The 18952-nt window shown below is 46.0% G+C and overlaps 1 protein-coding gene and 1 pseudogene across 1 annotated transcript; one reads left to right on the top strand and one right to left on the bottom strand.

The window, feature by feature from the left end:
- Positions 1-4876: 4876 nt before the first annotated feature.
- Positions 4877-15391, bottom strand: LOC129475650 (protein SSX7-like). Its single transcript, XM_055267865.2, has 8 exons — positions 15272-15391; positions 13957-14045; positions 13404-13518; positions 12772-12867; positions 10883-10932; positions 8771-8906; positions 5985-6093; positions 4877-5211 (listed from the first exon to the last, which is right to left on the bottom strand). The coding sequence occupies exons 2-7, from the start codon at positions 14023-14025 to the stop codon at positions 5993-5995; spliced, it is 567 nt and encodes a 188-aa protein (XP_055123840.1). The 5' UTR covers positions 14026-14045; positions 15272-15391; the 3' UTR covers positions 4877-5211; positions 5985-5992.
- Positions 15264-18179, top strand: LOC129475314 (ornithine aminotransferase, mitochondrial-like; annotated as a pseudogene).
- Positions 18180-18952: the final 773 nt, after the last annotated feature.

Raw genomic sequence — 18952 nt, 5'->3', positions numbered from 1 at the left:
ACCACTTTTTATTTTTTGTTTTGCTTTTTTTGTTTGTTTGTTTCTGAGGTGGAATCACCCTCTGTTGCCCAGGCTGGAGTGCAATGGTGCAATCTCAGCTCATCGCAACCTCTGCCGCCCAGGGTCCAGCGATTCTCCTTCCTCAGCCTCCCGAGTGGCTGGGATTACAGGCGTGTACCATGATGCCCAACTAATTTCTGTATTTTTAGTAGAGATGGGGTTTCCCCATGCTGGCCAGGATGGTCTCGAACTCCTGACCTCGTGATCCGCCTGCCTTGGCCTCCCACAGTGCTGGGATTACAGGCGTGAGCCACCACGCCTGGCCTCTGCTAACACTTTTGGATTGTATGAAACACTACACTTCCAAGTGTGGGATCTGGCTTCCTAGACAGCTGTCAAAGGGGCAGATGGTGCAATCTAGAAGTGTAGGGGAGTTCGCACCTGTGGGGTAGATTTTGACCAATAAGAAAAGGAACCAGGAGTGAGAGTCAGGTACGTAATTCCCTCTCCTCTCCTCTCCCCATGCACCATTCTAGGCATTCTCAGTATAGTCTGTCTAGAGGTGTCCTGTATGGCTCAAAGCCTGTTTCCTTGGGAACCTGAGCTAAAGCAATGGGCATTCAAACACTCGAAGACAGTGTTAAGTGTTATGGAGGACCCAGATCTGGGCAGAGGAAAATTATCCCAATAAGAAAATTGACAATTTGAGGATGTGGAATAGAGGGAAGGACTAGAAGAACCAGTAGTAGTGTAGCTTGGGGTACTATTTTTGGAGAAAAAGGCAGTTCTGGTGACTGTCCCAGTGAATTGCTCAGCTCTGTTTTATATATATATATACACATATATATATGTATATATATATATATATATCCTTTCTTTCCATCATTCTCCCCTATGAAATCATCCATAAAGTATCCTCTTATAACTATCTATTTCCTGTGAAGTGAATTTTCTTTTTTTCTTTATCTTTTTTATTTAGAGATAGAATCTCTGTCGCCCGGGCTGGAGTGCAGTGGCGCGATCTCGACTCACCGCAATCTCTGCCTCCTGAGTTCAAATGATCCTCCCACCTCAGCTACCCTAGTAGCTGGGACTACAGGTGAGCACCACCAATGACCGGCTAATTTTTTTTATTTATTGTATTTTTAGTAGAGAAGGGGATTCACCATCTTGGCCAGGCTGGTCTCGAACCCCTGACCTCAGGTGATCCACCCGCCTCAGTCTCCCAAAGTGCTGGGATTACTGGCATGAGCCACCGCGCCCAGCCTGTTACTTTCCTTTTGGAGAATAAAACATATTGAGTCTTGTGCCAAAATGCAGGGGAAGCTGCTCCCAGACAGGTAACAAAATATTATATATATATAGATAGGTTTTCTACATACCAATATTAACCATTTAGAAAACCAAATTGAGAAAAAATACACTTATATAGTGACAAATATACATAAAATATCTAAAACCAGATGATTGGAGCAAGATGGCAGACAGATCCCGTGCCCCACTCAACATTCCATTGAACTGGGAAGAAAATGTTTTCGAGGGTCAATTCTTAAGAGTAGAGGAAAATAAGAAAATGTGTCAGTGGTCCACCAGAAATATTGAGGCATTCCTGGGAGATAGAGTAGATGGGATCAGACTGATAGAGAAACCCAAGGAGACAAGACCACAGCTCAAATCACTGTAGGCAAGAGATGCTGTTTGTTTTTTGAGACAGACTTACTCTGTCGCCCAGGCTGGAGTGCAGTGGCGTGATCTCGGCTCACTGTACACTCTATCTCCCAGGTTCAAGGGATTCTCCTGCTTCACTCCCCACTGTAACTGGAATTCACAGAGGCCTGCCACCATGGCCAGCTGAGTTCTGTATTTTTAGTAGAGACGGGGGTTTCACCCTGTTGGCCAGGCTAGTCTCCAACTCCTGACGTCAAGTGATCTGCCTGCCTCGGCCTTCCAAAGTGCTGACATTACAGCATGGGACACCGCACCCATCCAGGAGACGATCTTTGTAACAAAGCCTCTGAAAAACTCCAAACCCTGAATCAAAAAAACACGGAGCTGGAAAGGGCCTCAGGATAATCATCAGGTAGATTAATTTAAAAGTTCATTAGAAATGTCTGAATCAGCCAGATTCCCCTCCAACACCACACGCAGATTGGCTGGCAGTAGCCACTTTTGCCTCTAAGATGAAACTCTGATAATTGTTCATTAAAGAAAGTGAAGGCCTGGCGGGGTGGCTCACACTTGTCATCCCAGCACTTCGGGAGGCTGAGGCAGGAGGATTGCCTGAGGCCAGGGGATCCACCCCAGTCTGGGCAACATAGTGGATGCCATCTCTACAAAAAAATACAAAAACGAGCTGGGTGTGGTGGCGTGTGCCTGTAGTCCCAACTAGATCAGAAGCTGAAGTGGGAGAATCCCTTGAGCCTGGGAGATCGAGGCTGCAGTGAGCTGTACTTGCATCGCTGCACTCCAGCCTGGGTGACAGAGTGCGATCGTGTCAAAAAAAAAACAAATAAAAAGACACACAGAAAAACAAAACACACACACACACAAAAGTAACGTATCAGAACTTGGTGTAACTCCAGCCCTTCACAATGAGAGAAACATTTCTGGAGAGGGAACCGTGTTCACTCTTTATCTATCCATGATAGACAGATAGTCCAGAGCTTTATATACCCATGGAACCTAAGGAAAAATGTTGCCTGTCATAACTCACAATCTTCCAGCCACCCTTCCTTGTATCTGTCTTGTGGGCTCGGGGAACCAACTTATGGATCCCATCGTCCCAGGGAGAAAGAAAAATAAAATCCTTCATTATCTCTTTTGGGGCATGCTCTCCTCTATTTGCGTGGAGGATAAGGCACCCGATATCTAGTAGCCAAATGTTACATTTGTGTAATACAGAACTATATTAAGATAAAATAGAATTTGTTTCCTCTGAGACACAGGTAGAGGTACGTCCACACTGACCTGGGTGGCAGCCACCTCTTCCTGCAGTGCCAGGCAGGGCATGCTCACAGATCTGGGGAACCTCTACTGCTCCTGGAGCCCCACAACCTCCTTCCTGGCACCCTCTCCCTCTGGTGGCTGTGACAGCCCACACTTGGCCTTGGGTCTCCCCTGCTTCTTTGCCTGCCCCTATTCTGCCCACCCTGCATATCTCTGTCTCCCACTGTCCCTGCTGTGACCACGACTGCCTGTCCCTCCCTGCACTCTCTCTCTCCTAGGGCTCCTTGTCTTAGGTAAATGAACCCACAGCCTTTACATTGTGATTGGAAACAGAGCCCGGGACTTGTTCAATTCTCCCTCCCTCCACCACACACACCTTTCCTCCTTAATGTTTCTGAAGTCAGTGAGCTCCAAACTCAGCTCCTCCTGCACCTGCCAGCTGTAGGACCTGTGACAAGACGCCTACCATCTCTCTGGGACTCCGTCTCTCATCTATCATACAGGCATAATGACGACAGTGTCCTCCTTCTAAAGCTGTGGAGAAGCAGGCGGCCAAGGTGATGGGCCACAAACGGGCAAAACAGCTCCAATCCTGCCTCTACCTGGGGCTGGTGTTTCAAGTCCATTGTGTGTGAATGGAGCTTTGATGTCTCCATTCACACACAATGGTTTGTTCTAAAATAGACTCCCCTCTGTCCTTCCCTTGGCCACACCTCTTTCACTTCTGCATCGTGCAGTGGTTCCTGTGAAAAGAACTGTCCCATTCCCGAATCATCGTCCCCACCCCAGCCCCCAGGCCCCTGGTTGGTGAGACCCTTGATGGGCAGTCTCATGCTTCTGTCCAGGAGACTTTCCCACCAATTGCTCCCCTGCATGGAGGCTAAGTGGACTCTTCTATTCCCTGTCCATCACAGGGTCTACGGTGCAGGCATCTGCCTGATTCCTCCACGTTCCCCAGATGACGATTTCATCTGTGTCTCCTCCCACATCCACCCAAATGGACCGTCCCAGCCCTAGAACCCGAAAATCATTCAGAGAGCAAAGGCCAAGATGACCAACCACCTGCTGCAGAATCCTGCTCCAGGACTGAAGTGTATAGTGTCTATCAAAATAAAAACTGGAGGCCAGGTGCTTTGGCTCATGCCTGTAATCCCAGCACTTTAGGAGACCAAGGTGGGAGGATCACTTTGGCCCAGGAGTTTAAGAGCAGCCTGGGTAACATAGAGAGACTTTCTTGACAAAACCTTAAAAAAATTAGTGGGTCATGATGGTGCATGCCTGTAGTCACAGCTTCTCTGGAGGCTGAGGTGGGAGGATCACTTGAGCCCACGAGTTCAAGGCTGCATTGAGCTATGATCATGCCACTGCACTCTAGCCTGGGCAGCACAAGACCCCTTCTCTAGAAAAAACAAACAAACAAACAAAGAAACCCAACAACTGGAAACATCCTCCTCTAGAATGGTGGTCAGGAACACCTGCCTGCCTTGTTCCCTGATGTCTCTCCAGCACCTAGAACAACGCCCAGCACGAGAACACACTCATTAGTGTTTTGTTGAATAAATGACTACTTTGACACAGCAATTCCACTTCTAAGAATCTTTCCTAAAGAAATATTCACACACGTGCAGAGACCTGTGTGCACATTAATGAGAGGAGCAAACAAGTGGGGAACGTTTGCGAATGTTTATTAACTGTCAGTGACTGATACGGGGAATCAGAGGAGGGGAGTACATGCTGCACAGGGAACAGATTGAGGGGGGCTTGACCAGGACGCATGGCAATGGGGAAAAGCATATGGGAGATGCTTATACTGGTACTTGGTGTGTGTGTTGTGTGTGTGTGTGTGTGTGTTTGTGTGTATGGTGTGTAAATGCAGAGGAGAAAATCGGAAATTATCACTCAGATCTCCCCTCAATAGTCACAGCTGGGGAGAGAGGAGGGTAGTGCTGTTCCATGGAGAGAATACCTGACTATACTTGTTTTCTGAGGTAGGTGCATGGATACACAAACCGAAATACACATTAAGCATGTCTTGCTCATCAATGAAAACGCTAATATCTAACAGAATGGCACACTGTAAGAAAATACAACGCAAACACTAACACCGAACTCTTGGCACACTAAGAAAAATGACGCTCAACTTTTCACTGTTGTGAACACTTGCTTTCACTTGCTATACACCTGATGACGAGGGGTCCGCAGCCATGCCCATGTTCGTAAAAGGTCACCACGTTCTGCTTCTCATCAAGGGCATGTGTCATATCCCTGAGGCTGAGGCAAGAAGAGAGAAGGAAAGTAAGTGGCAGTGAGTTCCCACTGCCTGATAACTCAATCTCAACTCCTCCTGACCTGCAGACCCTGCACACTCTGATTCTGCCCTATCTCAGGACCTGCACACGCCTTCCACGGTTCCTCGAAGTGAACCATCTGCTCATGCCACAGTGACTTCTTCACCTAGTTTATCCGTTCCCAGGTTAGAGGAAGGCGTGGCCCACATACAGGGCTGACCTGGAGTTTGGGAACCCACAGCATCCTGGGTAGGGAGGATCCCTGGATATACAAGGTAGGGAGTAAAAAGAGCTTGCGAAGGCCAGGCGCGGTGGCTCACGCCTGTAATCTCAGCACTTTGGGTGGCCGAGGCAGGCGGATCACAAGGTCAGGAGACCGAGACCATCCTGGCTAACACGGTGAAACCCCGTCTCTACCAAAAATACAAAAAAAATTACCCGGGCGTGGTGGCGGGCGCTTGTAGTCCCAGCTACTGGAGAGGCTGAGACAGGAGAATGGCGTGAACCCGTGAGGCGGAGCTTGCAGTGAGCGGAGATCGTGCCCCCGCACTGCAGCCTGGGCCACAAAGGGAGGGTCCGTCAAAAAAACAAAACAAAAAAACATGGGAAATCTCATCATTCAGCCTCAATGCTGTACCCTAGCAAATTATGAGAAGGGAATGATTTGGGGAATAAGTGACAAGATGGGATACCAGCACCATAACAGAATAGCACATCTGCAGGGATGTGGGGGGTGAGCCGAAGGTTCACTTACAGAGTTACTCGTCATCTTCTTCAGGGTCGCTGATCTCTTCATAAATCACCACCTGCTTTCTCTCACGCAGTCTGTGGGTCCAGGCATGTTCCCCCCTTTTGGGTCCTATGATGGGGAAGAGTTGGAAAATGAGGGTTGGGTAGGTTGGAGAGTGTTAGGCTCTGTTTTCTCAAAAACAGGAGATGCCTCCCCCCTCCCAAGTGCCCATGGGCCTTCTTTATCCAGTGTTTCACATTCTCTGGCTTAGAGAGGCTGAGACCTTAGACCCACACCAATACAGGCCAAATGCCAATTAAAGTTTTAGCTTCTGGCTCCTTTCATTGTGAGGTTTAGATTCCCAACATCTTCACTTATGGGAACATCCGCCCTTACCTCCTTTCATTCAGCACGTGTTTATTAACGGCACCGAGGCGTACTTTTTTTTATTGCACCACATTTTCATAGTGCTTCACAGATACTGCAATTTTTTTTTGGAAATTCTCATCAATTTTACACTTTTCCATTATTATTATATCTGTTATGGTGATCTGTGATCAGTGAGCTTTGATATTATTACTGCAATAGTTTTCGTTTTTTAGTCTTTTAAAATAATTTTAATTTTTTAATATGTTATGTTATGTTATGTTATGTTATGTTATGTTAGTGCAGTGGAGCAATCTCAGCTCACTGCAACCTCTGCCTCTCTGGTTCAAGCGATTCTCCTGCCTCAGCCTCCAGAGTAGCTGGGACTACAGGAGCATGTCACTATGCCTGGCTAATCTTTTGTATTTTTAGTAGAGATGGGGTTTCACCGTGTTAGCCAGGATGGTCTCGATCTCCCGACTTCGTGATCGGCCTGCCTCAGCCTCCCAAAGTGCTGGGATTACAGGCGTGAGCCACAGCGCCCGTCCGTGTTTTTTATTTTTGTGCGCACACAGTAGGTGTATATACTTATGGGGTACGTGAGATGTTTTGATACACGCATGCCAGGCGTAATAATCACATCATGGAAAATAGGGTATCCATCCCCTCGACCATCTATCCTTGCGTTACAAACAATCCAGTTACACTCTCCTAGTTTTTTAAAAATGTACAATTAAGTTATTATTGACTATAATCACCCATTCTGTGTAATTGTTTGGGGGGTGGGTACCAGGAACTGCACCCATAGAAGATGACAAACTTAATCGCTTAATGTTTTGTGTCTTCTGACTGCTCCACCGATGAGCTGTTCCCCATCTCTCCTCCTTTTCTTGGGCCTCCCTATTTCTTGAGACACACCTATACTGAAATTAGGACGATTAACAACCCTATAATGGCCGCTAACTGTTCAAATGAAAGGAAGGATCGCATGTCTCTCACTTTAAATCAGAAGCTAGAAATGGCTAAGCTTAGTGAGGAAGCATGCTGAAAGCCAAGACGGGCTGAAAGCTCGGCCTCTTCCACCAAACAGCCAAGCTGTGAATGCAAAGGAGAAGTTCTTGAAGGAAATTATAATACTAATACTCCAGTGAACACACGAAGAAGAAAGCAAAACTGCCTTACTGCTCAAATAGAGGAAGTTTGAGTGGTCAGGATATTTGACGAAACCAGCCGCAACATTCCCTTAAGCCAAAGTCTAATTCAGAGCAAGACCAGAACTCTCTTCCAGTCCATGAAAGCTGAGAGAGGTGAAGAAGCTGCAGGAGAAACGTGTGAAGCTAGCAGAGGGTGGTTCATGAGGTTCAAGGAAAGAAGATGTCTCCATAACTTAAAAGCGCAAGGTGAAGCAGCAAACCCTGATGGAGAAGCTGCAGCACGTTATCCAGAAGATCTAGCTAAGATCGCTGTCGAAGGTGGCTACACCAAACAACAGATTTTCAAGGTAGATAAACTAGCCTTCTATTGGAAGCAGATGCCATCTAGGACTTTCATAGCTAGAGGAGATTGACTCCAACTTTGAAGGAAGTTCTCCTGTGGGTAAAATGCCGTCCAATAGCATCACATACTACAGAGAAACCCTTCATGAAAGGGAGAGCTAATCCATGTGGCAAATTTCATTGTTGTGTTCTTTTAAGAAACTGCCGCAGCCACTCCACCCTTCAGCAGCCACCACCTTGAGCAGCCAGCAGCCATCAACACCAAGGTAAGAGTCTCCACCAGCAAAAAGAGTGAGTCACTGAAGGCTCAGAAGATTGTTAGCATTTTAACAATGAATGATTTTAAAATTAAGGTATGTACATTTTTAGACATAACGCTTTGCACACTTAGTAGACTGTAGTATAGTGTAAACATAATGTTTGCATGCACTGCAAAACCAAAAAAACAATGCGTGTGACTCACATTATTGCAGTGGTCTGGAACTGAACCTGCAATATCTCTGAAGTACACCTGTACTGGGTATCAGGCATTGAGCTGAGTAAGATATGATCCCTCTACTGGGTATCAGGCATTGAGCTGAGTAAGATATGATCCCAGGTTATCACAGATAGAATCGCCTGAGCACCGTTCATGTCATCAGGCCTTCTAGATTAAATTTAATGCCTCCAAACAATCTATGAACTCTTTATTTCCATCTTATGGACCGGGAATCTGGAGCTGAGAAAATTTGGAAGACTTGCCCCAAGTCACGTGGTTTTTGTGTGGATGAGAACTCCAGTCTGTGTCTCTGGAGGTCACGTCTAACATCTCATCTGGAGCTGGGCGAGCTCCTGAGCCCAGCCTGGACCCGGGCTTGTCTGGGATCCATGCCACCCACCCAGTCCACACACCTCAACATAGCCAGGGAAGCCAGAGGGGTTGTTCCCGCATTCTTTCCTCTTACCAGATGTCTCGTGAATCTTCTCAGAGGTACTTGGATTTCCCGGGGGGCACAGCTGTTTCCCATGGTTCTGTGGGGCAGATGCTTCTGACACTCCCTTCCAACCACTTCCTTCCTCTGCTGGCTTCTCGGGGGTGATCTTTATAATGTGAAGGTCACAGATAAACAGTATGAGTGACATTTCTATAGTGCTTTAGAGCTTACAAAGGGTCTTCACATGCATTACCTTAATCAATGTTCTCAACAATGCTGGGAGAGTTACACAGGCCTAAATAGGAGAAACCTGGGAGATTAGACAGGAAAGGAATGGCCTATGTGAATATGGTTTCCAGGGCTAGAATGATTATCTTCACACTCTTTTAAGACTGACATTCTTGCAAACAGCAAAAATCTCCATGTAACTGAGAGTTTGGTATACAAAAGATTGGAAGGAGGATAGCATTCTAAGAATTCATAAGGTCTGCAAAAGGGAGAGCTTCTATAAAATACGAGGGAGCTCATACAAGCTCTTAGCTGCTGGGAGCGTAAATGTAAAGACATAGAGAGGGGACAAAACACTGCTGGGAAAGATGGTGTGGGGAGATGAATACAGGGAAGGGAGAGGGAAAGAAACGGTTTGCTGAAATTAATCCAGGCAGCAAAGAAAGCAGTACCAGACCTGGCATACCACCCTACCGAGGCACCAACATTGAATGTGGAATTCAGTGAGGTGGTAGCCATACCAGTTCTGGGTGCATTGGGATGTGTCACTGACCAACAATCTTAAGCTACTTTTTTTTTTTTTTTTTTTTGAGACAGAGTCTTGCTCTGTCACCAGGCTGCAGTGCAGTGGCAAGATCTCGGCTCACTGCAACATCAGACTCCTGCGTTTAAGTGACTCTCATGCAACAGCCTCCAGAGTATCTGGGACTGCAGGCAGGCGCTACCACGCCCTGTTAGTTTTTTATTTTCAATAGAGACGAGGTATCACCATGTTGGGCAGGATGGTCTTGATCTCTTGACCGAGTGATCCATCCAACTCAGCCCCCTCAAAGTGCTGGGATTACAGTCGCGAGCCACCGCGCCCGGCTCTTAATCTACTTTTTATTCAGCTTCCTCGCTTATGAAATAGTGAACAATGCATGTAAAATAGTCTACGGGGAAAGTCCTCTCTGAGCTTGTAAACACTGTTTAAATGTAGTAATAATAACAACTAATACCTTTCATGATCCTTCCTTGAATTCGGTCTCCACACTGGCTACTCAACTCCCAGATCCCTTTACCCTCTAAACCAGAGTTGAATCTGCACTCGTGGGGTCACTCATTCAGGGGCCTCCGAGGGATCCCCTGGGCTGGAATGGGGGCTTCCGGGATGCCTCAGGTGCAGACAAGGTCCTCAAGGAGCTCACAGTGGGGAGGGGCCGACAGTCAAAGAAATTCCTAAGCCATGGAAGTGGTCCCAGTAACAGAGCAGAGGCCAGCTGGTCTTTCCTACTGCGAGAGTGGGTGTCTCAATGGAAGCACCAGCAGGCCCTATGGGGTAAAGCCCTAGTGAACAACATCTGAACTTCATAAAAAAAATGCAAACGTAAATGAGCTTTAAACGGCTTGGAGCTCTGGATTAGATTACCACTGCCACTGCGCCCCAGGAAAATCCTTTAACATCTCTGTACCCCGATAGCCTCATTTTATTATTATGTTGCTGATAACTATGATCTAAAACATGAACTATGATTCTTTACTTCCATTTCATGGACCAGGGGTCTGGAGCTCAGAGAACTTAGAAGATTTGTGCCAAGTCACATGGCTTTTATATGGATGACAACCGAAATGTGTGACTCGTTATTATTTGGAGATAATAATAGAAACAACGTCATAGAGGTCTTCTTAAGGATCAAATACATTAATCTCTGTGAACTGCTTAAAATAGTATCTGGCATCACTATGAAAACAAAAGAGGTATTAAGGATCACAACTGTTAGTATTATCAAGCTGTTGGTGCTACATCAGGTGTTGTGATAGACATGGGGAGAAGGAGGCAGTGAGGGCATTTTTGATATCCTCCCACTCTTACCAGTGTTCGCATCTGTGGAGGGACAAAGGTTCTCTGGTCCTTTAGATTTGGGAGATACTCACCTTCGGGAAGATTCTCTGGAGCCTGCCGAAAGTCATCTGAAGACGTTCAACTGAAAGAGAATACATCAGAATTTTTCTTTGTTGGTAAAGGTTTCCAGACTCTAGAGAGACTTCTATTGCATGAAGGTATTCTGCAGCAGAGGGTTATGAGTCCACTTATTGTTGAGGAGTTATTTGTGATATGCCTCTGAATTATGTTTAGTAATGGTTGATTCATTTATCTGTGGCATCAATTCAGAATTTTCCATCTCATAGTTTATCAAATTGGGGCTAAACTCCATCACAGTCTCATCTTATTCCTTTACATATCTTTTACTTTTTTCCAAATAATTAAATTGATTGGTTAGGAATCTAACTGTATCCACTCAAGATGTGCAACAACTGAGAATCATTGTACACTTCAAATGGGTGAATCTCATGGTATGTGAATTAAGCTGTTAAATGTGTGATGAACCATGGATGATTTATTCCAGTGGCTCTGAAATATTTTCGGTATAAAGACACTCCTTTAATGTCAAAATCTTGGCAGACACTCAAGCACTGGATTTTCAGACCTCTTATAGTGATTGTGGGAGACTGTAGAATCTGGCCTGTTTAGCTGGGGAGTAATAGGTCTATTGGAGACAGTTTGGACAGTCTGACCTTGTCTTGTAATTGTGTTGTCAGAGCAGAAGAGCAAGTAAACACCTATGTCCCCTTTATATTCCTGAAATGTACAAAGATCTCTACCGAAGAACCTGTCTTTTTTTCACCCTGTGTTATCTCTGCTCTCTGACAAGTGGGAAAGCTCTCTGTGTGTTGGATGAGGGATCACTCTTTCAAACTCACTCCCGAGCTCATCACAGACAATCAGGGTTCTTTGGGAATAAGAAGACTATTTGCTTTTGATAAAATACAGGGAAACATCGATGCTTATTACATAATGTGTTCATCACCCTCACTACTAAGATACCTATCCAATACCTACATGCTGTTAATGAAACAAACTCTGGAAGTTTTTGGCGACTCTACAGTTGTAACATTTTCTTTCTTTTTTTTTCTCTTGTAACATTTTTTTAACAGTCCGTTGATTCATTAACAGTGCTTAGGAAGAACAACATGTCGTTTAAAAAAGAAATATTTCAAAACACAGAAAAGTATGGGGAATAATATTGAGTCCAGTCGGATCTCAACATTACCCCACAGCTCTCTTAGGTTTGATTTATTTTTTCAGAATATTAGAAAAACTACAAACAGGCCGGGCGTGGTAGCTCACACTTGCCATCCCAGCACTTTGGGAGGCTGAGGCGGGTGGATCACCTGAGGTCGGGAAGTTTGAGACCAGCCTGGCCAACATGGTGAATCCCTGTGTCTACCAAAAATTAAAAATGAGCTGGGTGTGGGGGCGCATGCCTGTAACCCCAGCTACTCAGGAGGCTGAGGCAGGACAATCACTTGAACCCAGGAGGTGAAAGTCGGAGTGAGCCGAGATTGCCTTATTGTGCTCCACCCCGGCCGAGAAGAGTGAAACTCCATCTCAAAAACAAAAACAAACAAAACACGCTATCGACAAGTCACAGCTGAAGCTGTCTGTGCAGCACTCAGCAATCCCTGTCCTCCCTCCCTCCTCCACTTACAGCCAGTCACCTTAATGTGATGGCTTTTTATTCACATTCATGTTTGTATACATTTACCATTTATTTATTATCTATGAAAATATATATTCTTGTTTTGCATGTTGTAAAATTTTATATGAATGGCCTCTGTAGTTAACTTTCTGCATGCAATTTTTTTTCACTCAGCCCTGGTGTGTGTGAGGGAACAAATGCCTGAGGATCTTTCCCAGGTAGCTGAGCTGAAAAGCACTTGGGCTTGAGGAGACCCTATCCAGCCCCTTCCCATCTACTCACCCTCATTCCCACGGTTACCGTCATTATCAGAAGCATTCCCCTGGAGGTCTGTGGACCCTGTATTACGCATGAAAGGTGGGAAGGTGGGCTTCAAACCTAGAAAGAAGCAAAATGTTTATTCCTTAAGAGACAAGCTTTGACCTGCCACGGTGGCTCATATCTGTAGTACCAGCGCTTTGGGAGGCTGAGGCTGGAGTATTGCTTGAGGCCAGGAGTTCAAGGCTGCAGTGAGCTATGATTGCACTACTGCACTCTAGCCTAGGTGACAGACTGAGATTCTGACTCAAAAAAAAAAAAGAAAAAAAAAGGAAAGAAAGAAAGATACAAGCCGAGAGAAGGAAGGTAGGGACGGTGTGGGAGTGCCGGGATGCCACAGAGACACTTGGACTCATCAGAATAGAGGCCTAAGGGAGAGAAACGTGCAGGATCCAGGTATAAGCTCCACTGTGGCCAGTCCCTGCCCTCAGCCCTGACAGAATACAGAAGAGCAGAGCACCCAGAAGCTGCCTTGCGATTTTTCCCTGCACAAAAGGAAAATGTGGGGTACTTTCTGCAGCCTAAGAAGTAGCCAAAGCAGGAAAAGGGGTGCTCATGTGTCCCCAGACTTGTCTGTACCTAGAACTTTCTGTTACCTAGTTTAGTCATGACCTCATACTTTCTCTTCATATACACATAGGTGATTTTCTCCGTGGCTTTCATCTTTTCCCACTCTTTCTTAGAGAAGTATTTGGCAATATCATCGGAGGCCTAGGAAAAGATAAAAAAGGAATTTTGTCAGTGACCCAGCTAGACATGTCTGCCATTCAGCTGGAGCCACTTCCTGTGTGCTGGATCTGGGAAGTGGGGATGATATTCCGTCCTGGTTGCTGCCATGGCTAACTGACAGAACACGAGGGAACTTTCCTAGCTTCTCCCCTGCCACACAGTAGGGCTTTAATGCTGCTGGCTGGCTCTCTTCCCACTTTCCAGAATGGACTGAGATTCACCAAATGTAGTGCAAGGTCACAGACTTGTCTCCAGGGATGCTAGGTGATGACAGAGCGAGGATGGGAGGCTCCCAAGGATGCAGATCTCCCCTGAGACCCTGCTCCTTGTCTCCAGTACCTCTGTCCTCCCCTCCTCGGAAACCTGGTCACCCCACACGGTCCCCTGGGCCACTACTCTGCCCCCTCCAGGTTACCTCACCTTGTGTATCTTCTCTGGTATTTGAGCACCAACCGTGGGTCTCCTTGCAAAGGTGTCCTCTCCATTCATGGCACCGGGAGCAGTCTGACCTGCAAGAGAAACAGACCAAGTCTTTCCAGCCGCAGGAACTTTGGTCCAGTGGAGGGAGAAATCTGTGAAGGCCGGCCACCCTCAGTCACCTGGGATCAGGTGCTTCATTTCTCCATTCGGGGCTTATCTGTCCCTGAGTAATGACATGGGGAGAAGTCAGATGAAAATAGGGGACCAGTGGTCTCTGGGAGAAGTACTGATTTGGGATGACAGGTTTCCTATGGGCAAAGCAGCCTTGAGTCTTTAGGTGGGGGTTGGCTAATGTTGTTAGTAGTTTCCCTGGGGCTAGGCTTACTCTGAAAGATGTACAGACCCTTGTTGGGGAGGCAGAGATGTGACTGTGTAATTTTATTCAGTGGGGCCATGCTGACACCCCCACTCAATAAATAAAGGAAGGGAAGTGAGTCCCAGAGATAACATGGTCTCTCTGGTGATGGATCTGATCAGGCAGAGGGATGGGGGGTTGTTTTGTTGAAGAGAAATGAGCATCGCTACTATGAATGAATTTAGAGGCTATTACTGGGTGATTTGTAAATTATTAGAAGAAGAGAGCTAGAATTTCTGAGACTACAAGAGCCCGCCATCGCTTAGAGAGAATGTGGGGAGTTTCAAGGCGCAGCAATCAGCCAGGCACAGCGGCTCACGCCTGTAATCCCAGCACTTTGGGAGGCGAAGGAGGGAGGATCGCTTGAGCCCATGAGCTTGAGACCAGCCTGGCCAACACACCGAAACCATCTCTACTAAAACAACAATGACAACAAAAAGACGCACACACATTAACAGAAGCAGAGTGGTGTGCGCCTGTAGTCCCAGGGCCTACGCGAGAGGATCACTTGATTCCAGGAGGAAAGACTTGAGTGAGTTTTTTTTTTGTTTTTGTTTTTTTTTTTTTTGAGTCATGGTCTCTCTCTGTTGCCCAGGCTGGGATGCAGTGGTGTGATCAGGGCTCACTGCAACCTCCGCCTCGTGGGTTCAAGTGATCCACCAGCTGTGGCCTCCAGAACTGCTGGAATTACAAGCGTGAGCCACCGTACCCGGCCCAAATTTGTTAAGTTACTAGAGTTCCCAGGAAAAATCCCATACCTGAAAAAGTTGGAAACTGACAGGAAAGATTTGAGATGGCGACCTGCCTCACATACACTCCTTATTAAAACTAGATAACAAATGCACCGCGGAGGAGGGGAGGGGTAGGAAGAACGGAAAAAGAAAATCAGCGCATGCTTACTCTGATTTTGGAAGAATCGAAAGAGAAAATCAGACCGTGCGTACTCTGAGTATGGAAGAATCGAAAGAGAGAGAAAGTCAGAGCATGCGTACTCTGAACTTAAAGCAGCCAATCCCGGTGGACGCTTTAGGCGGGAAAATCAGTGCCTCCGCCCCCAGTTTGAGAAGTTTCTGTCCCTGGAGGCTGGACTGATAGACGCCACATCAGCTTCGCTTATCCCGCCTACTGTTCTGACTTCGGATTGGCCAGATGGAGTTCACTAACTGCCCTGATTGGTCCATCATCCTTGCGCAGTGACATTGCGCAATATTGTCTCCTCCTCCAGCAACACTTTGTTGCCACTGCGTCAAAGTGGGTGGTCCTCAGGCACCGTCAGGAGATTTTGAACTCTCTGAAGACCGTCCCTGGATCTCGGGTTAAACATCTGGATTCTAGTCTGAACAGCGAGAAGAAAAATATAGTCGGATCTGTGATTTTTCTGCTTGAAAGACACAATGTTTTCCAGACTAGCACATTTGCAGAGCTTTGCTGTACTTAGTCGTGGCTTTCATTCTTCAGTGGCTTCTGTATCTGTTACCACTGAAAAAACAGTCCAAGGCCCTCCAAACTCTGATTACATTTTTGAAAGGGAATCTAAGTGTGGTGTGCGCAATTACCATCTTTTACCTGTAGCCCTGGAGAGACGAAAATGTATTTACTTACGGGATGTGATTGCGGTATTGGTTACATCCACCTTGGCCAATCTTCCCACCTCGGTCTCGCGACTACAGGCGGGAACCACCCCAGCCCCGCTAATATTTTTTGTTTTTTGATTTTTTAAAAGAGACGGTTTCGCTGTGTTGGCCAGGCTGGTCTCGACGTCCTGGGCTCAAGTGATCCTCCCGCCTCAGCCTCGGGACTACAGGCATGCACCACCTTGCCCATGCTTTTTTTTTTTTTTTTTTTTTTTTTTTTAGTAGAAACCGTGTTTCGCTATGTTGACCAGGCTAACCTCAAACGCCTGGGCTCATGGGATCCTTCCGCCACGGCCTCGGGACTACAGGCATGCACCACCCGGCCCATGCTTTATTTATTTTTTTTATTTTTTAGTGGAAACTAGGTTTCGCTATGTCGGCCTGGGCTCAAGGGATCCTCCCGCCTTGGCCTGGGGACTACCGGCATGCACCACCCTGCCCACGCTATTTTTTTTTTTTTTTTTTGCTTCTTTGTTTCTTTCTTTCTTTAGTAGAAAGCGGGTTTCGCTATGTTGCCCAGGCTGGCCTCAATCTCCTGGGCTCAAGTGATGCTTTCACCTCGGCCTCAGGACTACAGGAGTGTGCCATTCTGCCCTGCTCATTTTTATTTTTTTTGTTTATTTATTTATAGGAAAGACAGGCTTTCGCTACGTTGACCAGGCTAGTATTGACTTCCCGGGCTCAAGCAATCCTCCCACCTTGGCCTCGGAACTACAGGGGTGAGCCATCCCCGCCCACACAATGTTTTTTCTTGTTCTTGTTGTTAGTAGAAATGGGGTTTATCTATGTTGGCCAGGCTCGCCTCAACCTCCCGGGCTCAAGCAATCCTCCGGCCTCAGCCTGGTGACTACAGGCTCACACCACCCCTCCCCCTCTAATATTTTTAATTTTTCTAGTAGAGACAATTTTGCTATGTTGTCCTGGCTGGTCCCTACCTCCTGGGCTCAAGCAGTCCTCCCGCTTCGGCCTTGGGACTACAGGCATGCACCACCCTGCCTTTTGCTATTTTTCCCAGGCTGGTCTTGACCTTCTGGGCTCACTCAATGATTTGAACCTGAGAAGCGGAGGTTGCATTGAGCTGAGATCACACCACTGCACTCCGGCTTGGGCGACAGAGCAAGACTGTCAAATAAATAAATACATACACACATGAAAGAAAGAAGAAAGAAAGAAAGAAAGAAAGAAAGAAAGAAAGAAAGAAAGAAAGAAAGAAAGAACGAACCAGCTGAATCTCCATAAAAACAGTAAGCTTTGTGGTATATTAACTACCCTCATCCCATCTCGTGCTCCCAGCTTGGTTCTGTTCATTTCTGATGAAATACAGATAGGATTGGCCAGAACTGGTAGATGGCTGGCTGTTGATCATGAAAATGTCAGACCTGATATAGTCCTCCTTGGAAAGGCCTTTTCTGGGGGCTGATACTCTGTGTCTGCGGTACTGTGGGACGATGACGTTATGCTGAGCATTAAGCCAGGGGAACATGGGTCCACATACGGTGGCAATCCACTAGGCTGCCGAGTGGCCATCGCAGCCCTTGAGGTTTTAGAAGAAGAAAACCTTGCTGAAAATACAGAAAAAAATGGGTATTCTCTTGAGAAATGAACCCATGAAGCTACCTTCTGATGCTGTAACTGCCGTAAGAGGAAAAGAATTATTGTGTGTGTGTATGCATGTATGTATGTATTTAGAGTCAGAGGTTCACTCTGGTTGCCCAGGATGCAATGGTGTGATCTTGGCTCACTGCAACCTCTGCCTGCTCACCTGGGTTCTAGCGATTCTCCTGCCTCAGCCTCCTGAGTAGCTGGGATTACAGGCACGCGCCACTATGCCCAGCTAATTTTCATATTTTTAGTACAGACTGGGTTTCACCATGTTGGCCAGGCTGGTCTTGAACTCCTGACTTCAGGTGATGCACCCACCTCGGCCTCCCAAAATGTTGGGATTACAGGCGTGAGCCACTGTGCCCGGGAGGAAAAGAATTATTAATTTCTATTGTTATTACAGAAACCAAAGACTGTGATGCTTGGAAGGTGTGTCTGTGACTTCAAGATTATCCACTTCTGGCCAAGCCAACCCATGCCGACATCATCAGGTTTCGCCTCTGCTGGTGGTCAAGGGGGATGAGATTCGTGAGTCCAGTGAAATCGTTAACAAGACCTTCCTGTCTTTCTGAGGGTAGCAGCTGTTTTCAGTGGTCCCTGGGAGCCGGCTGGAGACAGGTGGTCTTGTAAAAGCTCTGCTCTTAATGCGGGCACATTCCACTCCATGTGTCTTCAAAACCTTTTTGTGGAGTATCTGTTTTTTTCAGTTAATACGTAGTAGAACAACGTTTATGAAGCTGCTGTTTGCTTTGTAACATAAGTAAGAGCATGCAATAGCATCTATATTCTGTGAAAGTGTTTTGATGTGTTGTGTACTTTCTAAGGTTAAACATATCTATATATACAGACAGCGTTTAAATTACGTCCTTCAATATACTTTATATATGTTTGTATAATTTCCTTGCTGGTATAAATGCTTTGTATTTGAAAAAGTTATCTCTAGGGAATTACGTAAAAGACTTCACCTTATAAAGTCAAACCATCGTTATCATTGAATTTTGGGAAGGATGAATGGTTAAGTATGTATAAAATACTAATATTAAGTAAACTTCATATTGGCCAACACCAGGATGTATTCTATGGATGTCATTATTTTCAATTAAGAATTAGTGTTTCACATTCCTAAATTGTTTTGAGTGCTTGATTATAATTTGTTAAAAAATGTTTATTTTATTATTATTTTTTTTTTGCATTTCTTTTTTTTTTTTTTTTTTTTTATTATACTTTAGGGTTTTAGGGTACATGTGCACAATGTGCAGGTTTGTTACATATGTATCCATGTGCCATGTTGATTTCCTGCACCCATTAACTCGTCATTTAGCATTAGGTGTATCTCCTAATGCTG

Source organism: Symphalangus syndactylus, chromosome X, assembly GCF_028878055.3.
Source record: "Symphalangus syndactylus isolate Jambi chromosome X, NHGRI_mSymSyn1-v2.1_pri, whole genome shotgun sequence".
In the NCBI taxonomy this organism is placed as follows: domain Eukaryota; kingdom Metazoa; phylum Chordata; class Mammalia; order Primates; family Hylobatidae; genus Symphalangus; species Symphalangus syndactylus.
This window is presented reverse-complemented; position numbering and strand designations above follow the sequence as displayed.